General features: G+C 43.0%; 1 protein-coding gene across 3 annotated transcripts in view; it reads left to right on the top strand.

Moving 5' to 3' along the window:
- The window catches only part of PRPF40A (pre-mRNA processing factor 40 homolog A), a 67,313-nt gene that overhangs the window by 458 nt on the left and 54,198 nt on the right, over nt 1–12,657 (top strand). The window contains exon 1 of one of the 3 annotated variants that reach the window (XM_073545633.1): nt 5–142. The exons of the other annotated variants lie outside the window; for them this stretch is intronic. Coding sequence (XP_073401734.1) covers nt 140–142 — 3 coding nt within the window. The 5' untranslated portion in view covers nt 5–139. Of the gene's footprint in view, nt 1–4; nt 143–12,657 lie in introns of those variants that run through there. 3 annotated transcript variants of the gene reach the window in all.

Below are 12,657 nucleotides of genomic sequence, written 5' to 3'. Positions count from 1 at the left end.
GGCGCTCTGATTGGCTAAGAATGTCACTTGCCCTCTCCCTCTGTGCTGACGTGATTACGTCATCGTACGTTAGTCCAGTGCCTGGAACCAATCCGAGTCACGCTTGCTGAGAGGCGGCAGGGGCCGGAGAGGAGGCATCATGGTGAGTGCAGGCTGTGTGTGTGTTACGGGGAGATGGCGGGCTGGTGGTGTTTCGGGTCCCCGCCCGCATTCCCCTTCATTGGGCATTGCAGGGAGCTGTGGGTAAATATGGGGCCTAGGCTGTGTTCCAGGAAAGAAGCCAGTGCTGTGGCACTAAAAGTCCCAGCAGTGTCTAGGTCGTGTGTTCTTGCCCACTGTATGTGATGAGACCCAGAGGACTGGTCAAAGCTGAGGATTTGCTACAGTGGAGGGAAATACAGCAGTGCTGTGCTGCTACAATGCCCCCCCCCCAGAGCATGTGCAGACTGGATGCGATTATTCATGCGTTAGGTCTGTGTGAGTAATCAGGAATGTTTCCTTTCACTGCCAGCAAGCAGAGGGCCTGACAGATGCTTTATTGGGTTGATCTGTATTGGAAAAATGCAGAATTTTCCATTATAGAGAGCAGCTGTTGTCAGATAATAGACCTGTAAGCGGTGCAGCTGCAAACAACGGCCCCATAGAATGTGAATGGCGCTGCATGCTTGACCTAGGGTTGTTGTGGTTGTCAGACTCCTAAAGGGAACTAGCACTTAGTATGAATAAAACGATATGTTTACAGAATTCATTTCTCCTTCCAGAGGTTTCTAATAGTCCTAGTCTAATAGTAAAGGCAGTGACTGGTCAGTGTGTAGGGGGACAACCCAGACTGACTTCCAGGTCAGTATGAATGAAAAAAAAAAAAGTCCAAGAAGGCTACGCTCCAGCACCTGAAAGAGGTTTATGCAACTTCTACTCTGGAATTTAAAAAAAAAAGAAACTAATGTGAAGAGAACAAAAATTTTAAAAGAAGAAATATGGATCCATAATCTTAGGCAGTTTGGGTTTACAACGCACAAGATTATGTATCCATATTTCTTATTTTAACCTTTTTGTTCTCTTCACAGTAGGTTTATAATTTCAGAGTAAAGGTAGTTTTAAACCTTTTTCCAGGTGCTGGAGCAGAGTCCACTTGGAATCTGTCACCTAATTTTTGGCCTATGAGATGCGGCCACCGCCATCATGGGCTTATCTACAGCATTCTGTAATGCTGTATATAAGCCCCCGATGTAACCTGAAAGAAGAAAAACGAGTTAGATTATACTCACCCGGGGAACAGGTCCGGTCCGGCGCGTCCCATCTTCTAGCGATGACGTCCTCCTTCTTACTTCTGCCGCAGCTCCTGCGCAGACGTACTTTATCTGCCCTGTTGAGGGCAGAGTAAAGTACTGCAGTGCGCAGGCGCCGGACCTCTCTGACCTTTCCCGGCGCCTGCGTACTGCAGTACCCTGCTCTCAACAGGGCAGAGAAAGTACGCCTGCGCAGGAGCCGCGGCAGAAGTAAGGAGGAGGACGTCATCGCTAGAAGATGGGAGGCGCCGGACCGGACCCCGGGGTGAGTATAATCTAACTCGTTTTTCTTATCTTTCAGGTTACATCGGGGGGCTGTAGATAAGCCCCTGATGGTGGTGGCCGCATCTCATAGGCCAGAAATGAGGTGACAGATTCCCTTTAATATGAATACCAAAGGGGGTTAGCCCCTAGCTCCCACACCAGGGAGGAAAGTGATCTTTGCTATTGTTGTATCGATGGCCACTTGTCATTCTTTCCACAATGTGTCCTACTCTATTAGGATCTGCTGACACCTGACTGGCAATGTTTAATGTGATAACAGTACATAATGCATCTTGGTATGCCGATTGATTCCTTAGGTTATTGCTGTGTTTATATGAGAAAAATCACAAAGGTCTTGCAAAAAATGTGTTTGTAATGTACTTGTTATATATTTTCTCCACACTTGAGAACAAAACATTTTTAACAGGACTGTCAGCAAAGGATGGTTGTTCAAATCAAGCACAGGCGCTCGGTGCATCATGGCAGAGCCAATCATTTTAAGTGCACCTTGTTTTCCATCTATCTCCACCCTTCCCTGGATCTATGAAGCCAGAGCAGTAAAAGAGGAGGAGGTTGAGGGAAAGCAAGACATGTTTGACACACCTTTGTGCACTTAGTGTCTGTACTTGGTTTGAATAGTCATTCTGTGCAGACAGTCCCTTTTTAAATTTTTATGGCTTTAAGGCAGCGTCCATGGCTGCTCTTTATCAGTTCTGGCTTTCAACATTACTCTGCAGCTAGTCCAAGCTATCAATCAAGCAGAAGATATGGCAACCGCTTTTAAATAATAATAATAAATTTTATTTTTATAGCGCCGACATATTCCGCAGCACTTTACATTTCAGAGGGGATTTGTACAGACAATAGACATTACAGCATAACAATAATCACATACAGTAGATTATAACAAATACCAAGAGGAATGAGGGCCCTGCTCGCAAGCTTACAGTCTATGAGGAAAGAGGTAGACACGAAAGGTGGGTGGTAACAGTTGACCTGATTGTATGGACCAGCCATAATGTTAAGTGTGTAACAGTACAGACACAGAGGGCTAATGGATGCATAAAGCATGTGGGAGCATGATGCGGGAAATCTGGTTATGGTAAAATTTTTGACTGTGCCACACAGGGATAGATTAGGTTAATGTGTTGAGGCGATAGGCCAGTCTGAATAAATGAGTTTTCAGGGCACGCTTAAAATTGTGGGGATTGGCGACTAATCGTATTGACCTGGGAAGTGCATTCCAAAGAATTGGCGCGGCACGTGTAAAGTCTTGGGGACAGGAGTGGGAGGTTCTGACTATTGAGGATGCTAACCTCAGGTAATCAGCAGAACGGAGGGCGCGGGTAGGGTGGTATACTGAAATAAAGAGGTTGTCCAGTAAGAAGATAGCAATGCCTTATCTGTAAAATAGGTCATCAGTATCAGTTTACTGGGGGTCCTACACTCGTCAACCCCAGTAATGAATTGTTGCTTGGTTCGGAGCCCACTGGATGTAAGGTAAATGGATTAAACAGAGCTGCAAACCGAAGCTCCATTCATTGTGGTGCTGCAGAACAACTTAAAAAAAAAAAAAAAAAAGGGTTATCAATATTCCCTGACCAGGCAATCCTAAGCTTTAGAAAACCTCAAAGAATCCAATACATGTGTTACAAGGTACCTCCATGTACACTGATGAGAAACCGATCATAAAAGATAGAGATGTGCTCCAATAATATAAGACCTATAAAAATAAATGTGATTTGAGACCGCACAACGTACAAAGCAAGAAATGGTAAATGCATGTAAAAACAATAGAAATTCTGTATAGGCCGGATGGTATATGCCTCAGACAGTAACTAAACATCAGGAAAATGCTATGTACAAATTACTAAAGTGTATAAATGTCAGAGGGTTGGACAGATGGGTGCAAAATATTGTGCTGTAAGAATATAGGAAGCGCTGCCGGTAATAAGTGTCCCAAGATACCAAAACCATCCTGAATGAAGGCAAGACACTGCCCAGATAACCATACCACAGATATGTAGAAAGCTGGATAGATATCTCAGAAGCCCCAACAAATGGGTATTGCCAGTCAGCACAAATTAGTGCTGCCTAATCATTTCAGTGCAGCCTATCGGACCAAGAAGGCCCCCAACCCCTTTGTCTATATCAAATTTTACCCTTCTAGTGGTATTATGGTACTGTTAAGAATTCACCATAGGCCTCTAGAAGACGTCTGTGTAAACACATACATGGAATAATTGGTACCAGTGTCATCCATGTGTCTGTTTTAACCATCAGTTATCAGTGTTTTTCACAAATGGTTAAAGAAAGGAATTACAAAGCTGCTTTTATAGTCTGCAAAGTTAACATGTGTACCGCGCATAAATGCTATCCGTGTGCTGTGTGTTTTTCTCAGCTTCATAGACTTGTATTGGCCCTTGTCACCCATGCTGTCCGAAAAAAATGAACTTTGAATAGCACCATAGGTTATAACGGGTACATGTTGTATTCGCAAAAGAAACAGATACGACACATACAGTTGTGGCCAAAAGTATTGACACCCCTGCAATTCTGTCAGATAATACTCAGTTTCTTCCTGAAAATGATTGCAAACACAAATTCTTTGGTGTTATTATCTTCATTTAATTTCTTGAATGACGCAAAACATTGATCATTTCACACAAAACTCCAAAAATGGGCCAGACAAAAGTATTGGCACCCTCAGCCTAATACTTGGTTGCACAACCTTTAGCCAAAATAACTGCGACCAACCGCTTCCGGTAACCATCAATGAGTTTCTTACAATGCTCTGCTGGAATTTTAGACCATTCTTCTTTGGCAAACTGCTCCAGGTCCCTGATATTTGAAGGGTGCCTTCTCCAAACCAGGGCTGTGGAGTCGGTAAGCCAAACCTGCGACTCCGACTCCTCATTTTCCCTTACTCCGACTCCCACATATATTGCTTATATTTAAGTGAAAAATTTATTGTAGTACAATGTGAACATCAGACATTTAATCATTTCTATGATCCAATAATCAAGATATTTAGATAGCACATAATATCTATTTATTGGAATACAACTTTAGAATACAAAAAACTGTAATAAATTGTAAATATGTAATACACTGTGTACATGTACTTGTATACGGTACAGACCAAAGTTTGGACACACCTTCTCATTCAAAGAGTTTTCTTTATTTTCATGACTATGAAAATTGTAGATTCATTCTGAAGGCATCAAAACAATGAATTAACACATGTGGAATTATGTAATTAAAGTGTGAAACAACTGAAAATATGTCTTATGTTCTAGATTCTTCAAAGTAGCCACCTTTTGCTTTGATTACTACTTTGCACACTCTTGGCATTCTCTTGATGAGCTTCAAGAGGTAGTCACCAGAAATGGTCTTCCAACAGTCTTGAAGGAGTTCCCAGAGATGCTTAGCACTTGTTGGCCCTTTTGCCTTCACTTTGCGGTCCAGCTCACCCCAAACCATCTCGATTGGGTTCAGGTCTGGTGACTGTGGAGGCCAGGTCATCTGGCGTAGCACCCCATCACTCTCCTTCTTGGTCAGATAGCCCTTACACAGCCTGGAGGTGTGTTTGGGGTCATTGTCATGTTGAAAAATAAATGGTCCTACTAACCGGATGGAATAGCATGCCGCTGCAAGATGCTGTGGTAGCCATGCTGGTTCAGTATGCCTTTAATTTTGAATAAATCCCCAACAGTGTCACCAGTAAAGCACCCCCACACCATCACACCTCCTCCTCCATGCTTCACGGTGGGAACCAGGCATGTAGAGTCCATCCGTTCACCTTTTCTGCATCACACAAAGACATGGTGGTTGGAATCAAAGATCTCAAATTTGGACTCATCAGACCAAAGCACAGATTTCCACTGGTCTAATGTCCATTCCTTGTGTTCTTTAGCCCAAACAAGTCTCTTCTGCTTGTTGCCTGTCCTTAGCAGTGGTTTCCTAGCAGCTATTTTATCATGAAGGCCTGCTGCACAAAGTCTCCTCTGAACAGTTGTTGTAGAGATGTGTCTGCTGCTAGAACTCTGTGTGGCATTGACCTGGTTTCTATTCTGAGCGGCTGTTAACCTGCGATTTCTGAGGCTGGTGACTAGGATGAACTTATCCTCCGCAGCAGAGGTGACTCTTGGTCTTCCTTTCCTGGGGCGGTCCTCATGTGAGCCAGTTTCTTTGTAGCGCTTGATGGTTTTTGCCAATGCACTTGGGGACACTTTCAAAGTTTTCCCAATTTTTCGGACTGACTGACCTTCATTTCTTAAAGTAATGATGGCCACTCGTTTTTCTTTACTCAGCTGCTTTTTTCTTGCCATAATACAAATTCTAACAGTCTATTCAGTAGGACTATCAGCTGTGTATCCACCAGACTTCTGCACAACACAACTGATGGTCCCAACCTCATTTATAAGGCAAGAAATCCCAATTATTAAACCTGACAGGGCACACCTGTGAAGTGAAAACCATTTCCGGCGACTACCTCTTGAAGCTCATCAAGAGAATGCCAAGAGTGTGCAAAGCAGAAATCAAAGCAAAAGGTGGCTACTTTGAAGAACCTAGAATATAAGACACAGTATTTTCAGTTGTTTCACACTTTTTTGTTAATTATATAATTCCACATGTTAATTCATAGTTTTGATGCCTTCAGAGTGAATCTACAATTTTCATAGTCATGAAAATAAAGAAAACGCTGTGATTGAGAAGGTGTGTCCAAACTTTGGTCTGTACTGTATGTATGTGTGTGTGTGTGTGTGTGTGTATATATGTGTGTGTGTGTGTATATATATATATATATATATATATATATATATAATCACACACTATGACTTATCTCGGCTGAGATAAAGCCTAGATCCTCAGGCTACATTCACACTATGGGTGCAGCCAGGATCAAACCTAGGGGGGGGGGGGGCAGAATCTCATACTGTTCCACAGAATTTCATACTGCACACCTCAGCTGCTGCAGAACCTCATACTTCACACCCCTACACTTGAAAATAAAGCCTGCACCTTAAGAAGATGTGGTGATGAATGCAGTCTCTTTATTCCAACTATCAGTTGATGTTACTGAAGACGAGCAATGCCTGTCCTGGGCGTCCTTTTGGGCAGCTATGAGGTGTACCTGACTGGTGCTAAAAAAAGGAGTGTTAGTCTGTGTGCTACCCGGCTTTCATTCTTTTTGGTACTGATATGATATGGATATAGACAGATATGGATATATAGAGCAGATTTCTAATCTGCTTTTGCTATTGAAAACATTAGCTATGAGCTCAAAAACCTTTCAGGTGATGCAGTTTTTTAAAAAGCTGATCTGCTTTTGCAACTTAAAAATGTATCCTCAAAAAGCGCAGGAAAAACGCTGTGTGTGAATGTAGCCTTAGATCAGGAATAGAACAGTCATTTATAGGACATTTCATAACTTTCCGAAATTCCTATGAAAAAATATTCAGCACATTCTGCATTGAACTACTGTACCCAATTTATTATATATTTTCGGAGTCGGTCCATTTTATACCGACTCCACTAAAATGAGCACCAACTATGACTCCGACTCCACAGCCCTGCTCCAAACTGCCATTTTTAGATCTCTCCACAGGTGTTCTATGGGATTCAGGTCTGGACTCATTGCTGGCCACCTTAGAAGTCTCCAGTGCTTTCTCTGAAACCATTTTCTAGTGCTTTTTGAAGTGTGTTTTGGGTCATTGTCCTGCTGGAAGACCCATGACCTCTGAGGGAGACCCAGCTTTCTCACACTGGGCCCTACATTATGCTGCAAAATTTGTTGGTAGTCTTCAGACTTCATAATGCCATGCACACGGTCAAGCAGTCCAGTGCCAGAGGCAGCAAAGCAACCCCAAAACATCAGGGAACCTCCACCATGTTTGACTGTAGGGACCGTGTTCTTTTCTTTGAATGCCTCTTTTTTTTCTCCTGTAAACTCTTATGTTGATGCCTTTGCCCAAAAAGCTTTACTTATTGTTAAAGCTCTACTTTTGTCTCATATGACCAGAGAACATTCTTCCAAAACGTTTTAGGCTTTTTCAGGTAAGTTTTGGCAAACTCCAGCCTGGCTTTTTATGTCTCGGGGTAAGAAGTGGGGTCTTCCTGGGTCTCCTACCATACAGTCCCTTTTCATTCAGACGTCGACGGATAGTACGGGTTGACATTGTTGTACCCTCGGACTGCAGGGCAGCTTGAACTTGTTTGGATGTTAGTCGAGGTTCTTTATCCAACATCCGCACAATCTTGCGTTGAAATCTCTTGTCAATTTTTCTTTTCCGTCCACATCTAGGGAGGTTAGCCACAGTGCCATGGGCTTTAAACTTCTTGATGACACTGCGCACGGTAGACACAGGAACATTCAGGTCTTTGGAGATGGACTTGTAGCCTTGAGATTGCTCATGCTTCCTCACAATTTGGTTTCTCAAGTCCTCAGACAGTTCTTTGGTCTTCTTTCTTTTCTCCATGCTCAATGTGGTACACACAAGGACACAGGACAGAGGTTGAGTCAACTTTAATCCATGTCAACTGGCTGCAAGTGTGATTTAGTTATTGCCAACACCTGTTAGGTGCCACAGGTAAGTTACAGGTGCTGTTAATTACACAAATTAGAGAAGCATCACATGATTTTTCGAACAGTGCCAATACTTTTGTCCACCCTCTTTTTTTTATGTTTGGTGTGGAATTATATCCAATTTGGCTTTAGGACAATTCTTTGTGTTTTTTTTCATTTAAGACAAATTAAATGAAGATAATACCAAAGAATTTGTGTTTGCAATCATTTTCAGGTAGAAACTGAGTATTATCTGACAGAATTGCAGGGGTGTCAATACTTTTGGCCACAACTGTAGGTGCAAACAGACGTCTTGATGAGGCCTCGGGGCAGTGATTCTTTCCTTCAGTTTTGAAGTAACTTGATCAGGTTGTGATTGGATGATATTGCACACAGTAATACGTGACAATCGTGTGCAGCATACAGGTCCTTAAACACGACATTGAGTACAGTTTCCTAATCTGGTGATCAAGAAAATTCACACATCAAAAGCGACCATAAAGGCTTTGTCCACAACATTTAGTTTGTCCCATGGTGGTCCTAAAAGTGTAAACCTACCGGACTCTTGTCTCTACTCTTTGCTGATGAATGTGTCCCTTCCAGTCTCCCAATTTATTTTTCTGGTCGGGGGTTGCATCAAGCTACGTCCACAGCGGGGATGTCCTGTCTGAGCTGTAGGGGTATGTGCCCACGGTCAGAAATCGGGAGCGCTTTGGACGCAGCACATGTCCGCTCTGTCCAAAGAGCTGCTGGCTTTTGAACACAGGTGAATCCACATGTGTTCATTGAACCGTGTGGAATCACCGCGTCCAATACATTGTACGGGTGAATAAAGATGAATTAGCATGCTGCTGTTTGTAAAGACGCGCCATGTGTCCATCTCCGCGGGTGATCTGCAGGCGTCTCAGCACGCATAGTGGAGATAAGATTTCTTGAAATCCCATCCACTATGCTGTAACATTTGGACGCTGCTGATGTACCCAGCGTCCAACCCACAGCATTTACTGACTATGGGAATGTACCCTTAAGGCCCCGTCACACATAGCGACTCACCAGCGATCCCGACAACGATATCAACGTGTCAGGATCGCTGGTGAGTCGTTACATGATCGCTGGTGAGCTGTCAGACAGCTTCACCAGCGATCAGCACCAGCGACGCTGTGTACATTAGTTACCAGGGAGCTGATGCAGGGAGCTGTAACTAAGGTACACATTGGGTATCTAAGGGACGCACGTCCCTTGGATACCCGATGTGTACCTTAGTTACCAGCCTGTCACACGCCAGCGGGAGACCAGCAACCAAAGAAAAGTCCAGGGCTTTCCTGCAGCGATCAGTGATACCGGCAAGGGGGCTGATCGCTGTTACACACATCGATCTCGCTGGTGAGATCGCTGTTGTGTCACAAAACTTGTGACTCAGCAGCGATCTCGCTAGCAAGATCGCTATATGTGACGAGGCCCTTAGAAGCGCCTTAGTAGCTTATTTGTAGGGAACGTGACTTCTGCAGCCAATCGGTGACCACCTGATGCACCCTAGGTATGGAGTCCAGCAGTGGTCTCCAGCCAGCAGTAGAATGGTTTCCTGGGGTCATTTTCCAAGGGGGCTCTCAGCTCATAACTGTAGCAGTCGCGTTCAGTACCAGTGAGCATTCTTAGCTTCTAGGGCATCGCTCCTCACGCCCACCTAAGGCTGGTGGGGGATACCCCAGCAAGACAGAGGAGTGGAGTGTGTATTACTTTTTTTTTTAAATTATTAACAAAACAATATTGGCCTAGCTATTAGTGGCACTTCCAAAACTGAATATAAACCTACAAACATAAGGAAGCGAATGCCATATATTTAAAAAAAATATATATATATTCATCTTAAACAAAATAGTACACTCAAATAAAAATTTCCTTGGGAAACACAAAATACAAAGAGGAACTGCAAGCTTAGGAGAAGGCATACTTCATATATACCAAATTGAGCAAAAATATATAATGCTTTGTAATTATTATAATAAGCAGATAGTACATATGGCCCAAAAAAGACTTTCACTCATAGTAACTATATATATATATATATATATATATATATATAAAGTCAAAATGGTTAAACTATCCCAAAAAGTTTTCATAGCGGTTAGTGCTTATAAGAATCAATACACAGAAGGCTCTAAACTATCCAACAAGTAGCAATCTAGGTTTTATTAGTCCAATGACTTATTTAAGCAGAGACAATAGATTTCTCAAATGATGGAGGATACTGCAGATCTGAAGTGCTATGTACTTAGAATAAAACAATATATGTTCAAGTGGGCAGAGTAAAAGCACATAAAGACTGGTGGGAGACAGAATCTGACTGTTTTTTATAAACTAATTTAGGTGCATATCAAATTACAAGCAAAAAAAAAAAGTGAGTCAACCCAAAAAAAATTTTTGCAACACAGTTAGTGCTCATAAGATTCAATGTATACCGCAATCTACTCCTAACTAAAATTAGCACACATTTTGTTTTACAAATCCAGTGGTTTAAATACACTGCCAGGTACAACTTATAGTGCTCAAGTTAACGCTCCTAGTGGAATTATTAGCAGCAGATAGTGTCTGGGATTGATCCCATAGTATCAGAAGTTTGTTGAATACTTATATAGATATTGCCAGTATTAGTGCCAACCAAATGAATAGTGGGAGAGGAGGAAAAAGTGCTCTAGAAAAATGAGGTATACATGACATGGTTGCAGGATGGCGCCCCAATATTTTGTCTAAGCCATTGGACTAGTAAAACCTAGATTGCTACTTGTTGGATAGTTTAGGGCCCTCTGTGCATTGATTCTTATAAGCACTAACTGCCATGAAAAACTTTCTGGAATAGTTTAACCCTTTTGACCCTATTTATGAGTTTAGTTTCTAGAAGTGAAAGTCTTTTTGGTCCATATGTACTATCTGCTTATTTATAATAACTACAAAGCATTATATATTCTCTGAGAACCGTTTTTGCTCAAATTGATATATATATATGAAGTATGCCTTCTCCTGAGCTTGCAGTTCCTCTTTGTATTTTGTGTTTCCCAAAGAAATTTTAATTTGAGTGTACTATTTTGTTTAATAAAGATTAATATCATTTATTTTTTTAAATATATGGCATTCGCTTCCTTATGTTTGTGTAGGCTTATATTATGTAGTCCACAGCGGTAGCACACTTATGCAGTGAAGAGGTAGTGACCCAGCAAAGTTCAAAGCAAAAGTCTCTTTAATGTGTTTACATCACATAATATTAATGTCCAGGTCACATAAACACAGCACAGGATATCCTCCGGATCGCAGCTGGGCCCATATCCTCTTGATTATTGTCAATAAACACGCTAGTCCCCTCTTACCAGTTGTCATAGGCGACTGCAACGCTGTGGGTGCCAGGCGTCTCGGCTCTCCTGGCTGTTTTGCGCCACTGGCCTGTGTTGCCTCCCACAGGTGGAGCGCTGCAGAGCCGACTGCTCTGTCCTCCTCCAAACACCAGACTAAGGCCGTGGTCACGCATGTGAGAAACTCGGACGATTCTTGCATGTCAATACCCGGCACTGCCGCCAGCATACGGGAGCGGAACGTGCGGCTGCATAGAAATACATGCAGCCGCACGCTCCTTTCCCAAGTGCCGGCGGCAGTGCCGGGTATTGATGTGCGAGACTTGTCCAAGTTTCTCGCATGTGTGACCCCAGCCTGACTATGAGGCTATGTTCACACGTCGCTGTTTTTTCGCGGCGGTTTTGCCGCGAAAAATAAGCATCTCATGCATTCCTATGGGATTCCGCAATGCTGTGCTAATGCTGCGTTTTTTTCCATGGCGGAATCGCTTTGCGGTAAAAAAACGCAGCATGCTCATTAATTTTGCAGAATCACAGTGATCTCGCACCCATAGGAATGCATTGTTCTGCTTACTTTCCGCATGTGGCTGTGCCCACCACGTGAAAAGTAAGCAGAACATTTGCAGATGGTACCCACGGTCCGGAGGAGAGGAGACTGTCCTCGTGGCTGTGGGTACCATATCCCTGCAAAAAATAGAAGTAAAATAAAAAATATTGTTATTCTCACCTTCCGGCGTCCCGCGCAGCCTTCCCGCCTCTCTCCATGCTCCCAGTCCCAGTAATCCTTTGCGCGAATGACCACTATGACGTCGCGATCTCGCGGGAGCACAACGTCTCGCGGTCATTCGCGCAAAGGATTACTGGGACCGGGAGCGTGGAGAGGCAGGAAGGCTGCGCGGGACGCCGGAAGGTAAGAATAACAGTATTTTTTTTAATTTTTTACATCCTATCTTTTACTACTGATGACGCATAGGCAGCCTCAGTAGTAAAAAGTTGGTCACACTCGTCAAACACTATGTTTGACGAGTGTGACCAACCTGTCAATCAGTTCTCCAAGCGATGCTACAGATCGCTTGGAAAACGCTAGCATTCTGCAAGCTAATTACGCTTGCAAAACGCTAGTTTTTCCGTGGGAAAATCATGGGAATTTAAACAGAAAAAATTTTTTTCTGCGGAATGGAATCCGGAATTC

This window comes from Dendrobates tinctorius, unplaced genomic scaffold, assembly GCF_039654945.1.
Source record: "Dendrobates tinctorius isolate UK_male_01 unplaced genomic scaffold, ASM3965494v1 ptg000143l, whole genome shotgun sequence".
Lineage (NCBI taxonomy): Eukaryota > Metazoa > Chordata > Amphibia > Anura > Dendrobatidae > Dendrobates > Dendrobates tinctorius.
This window is presented reverse-complemented; position numbering and strand designations above follow the sequence as displayed.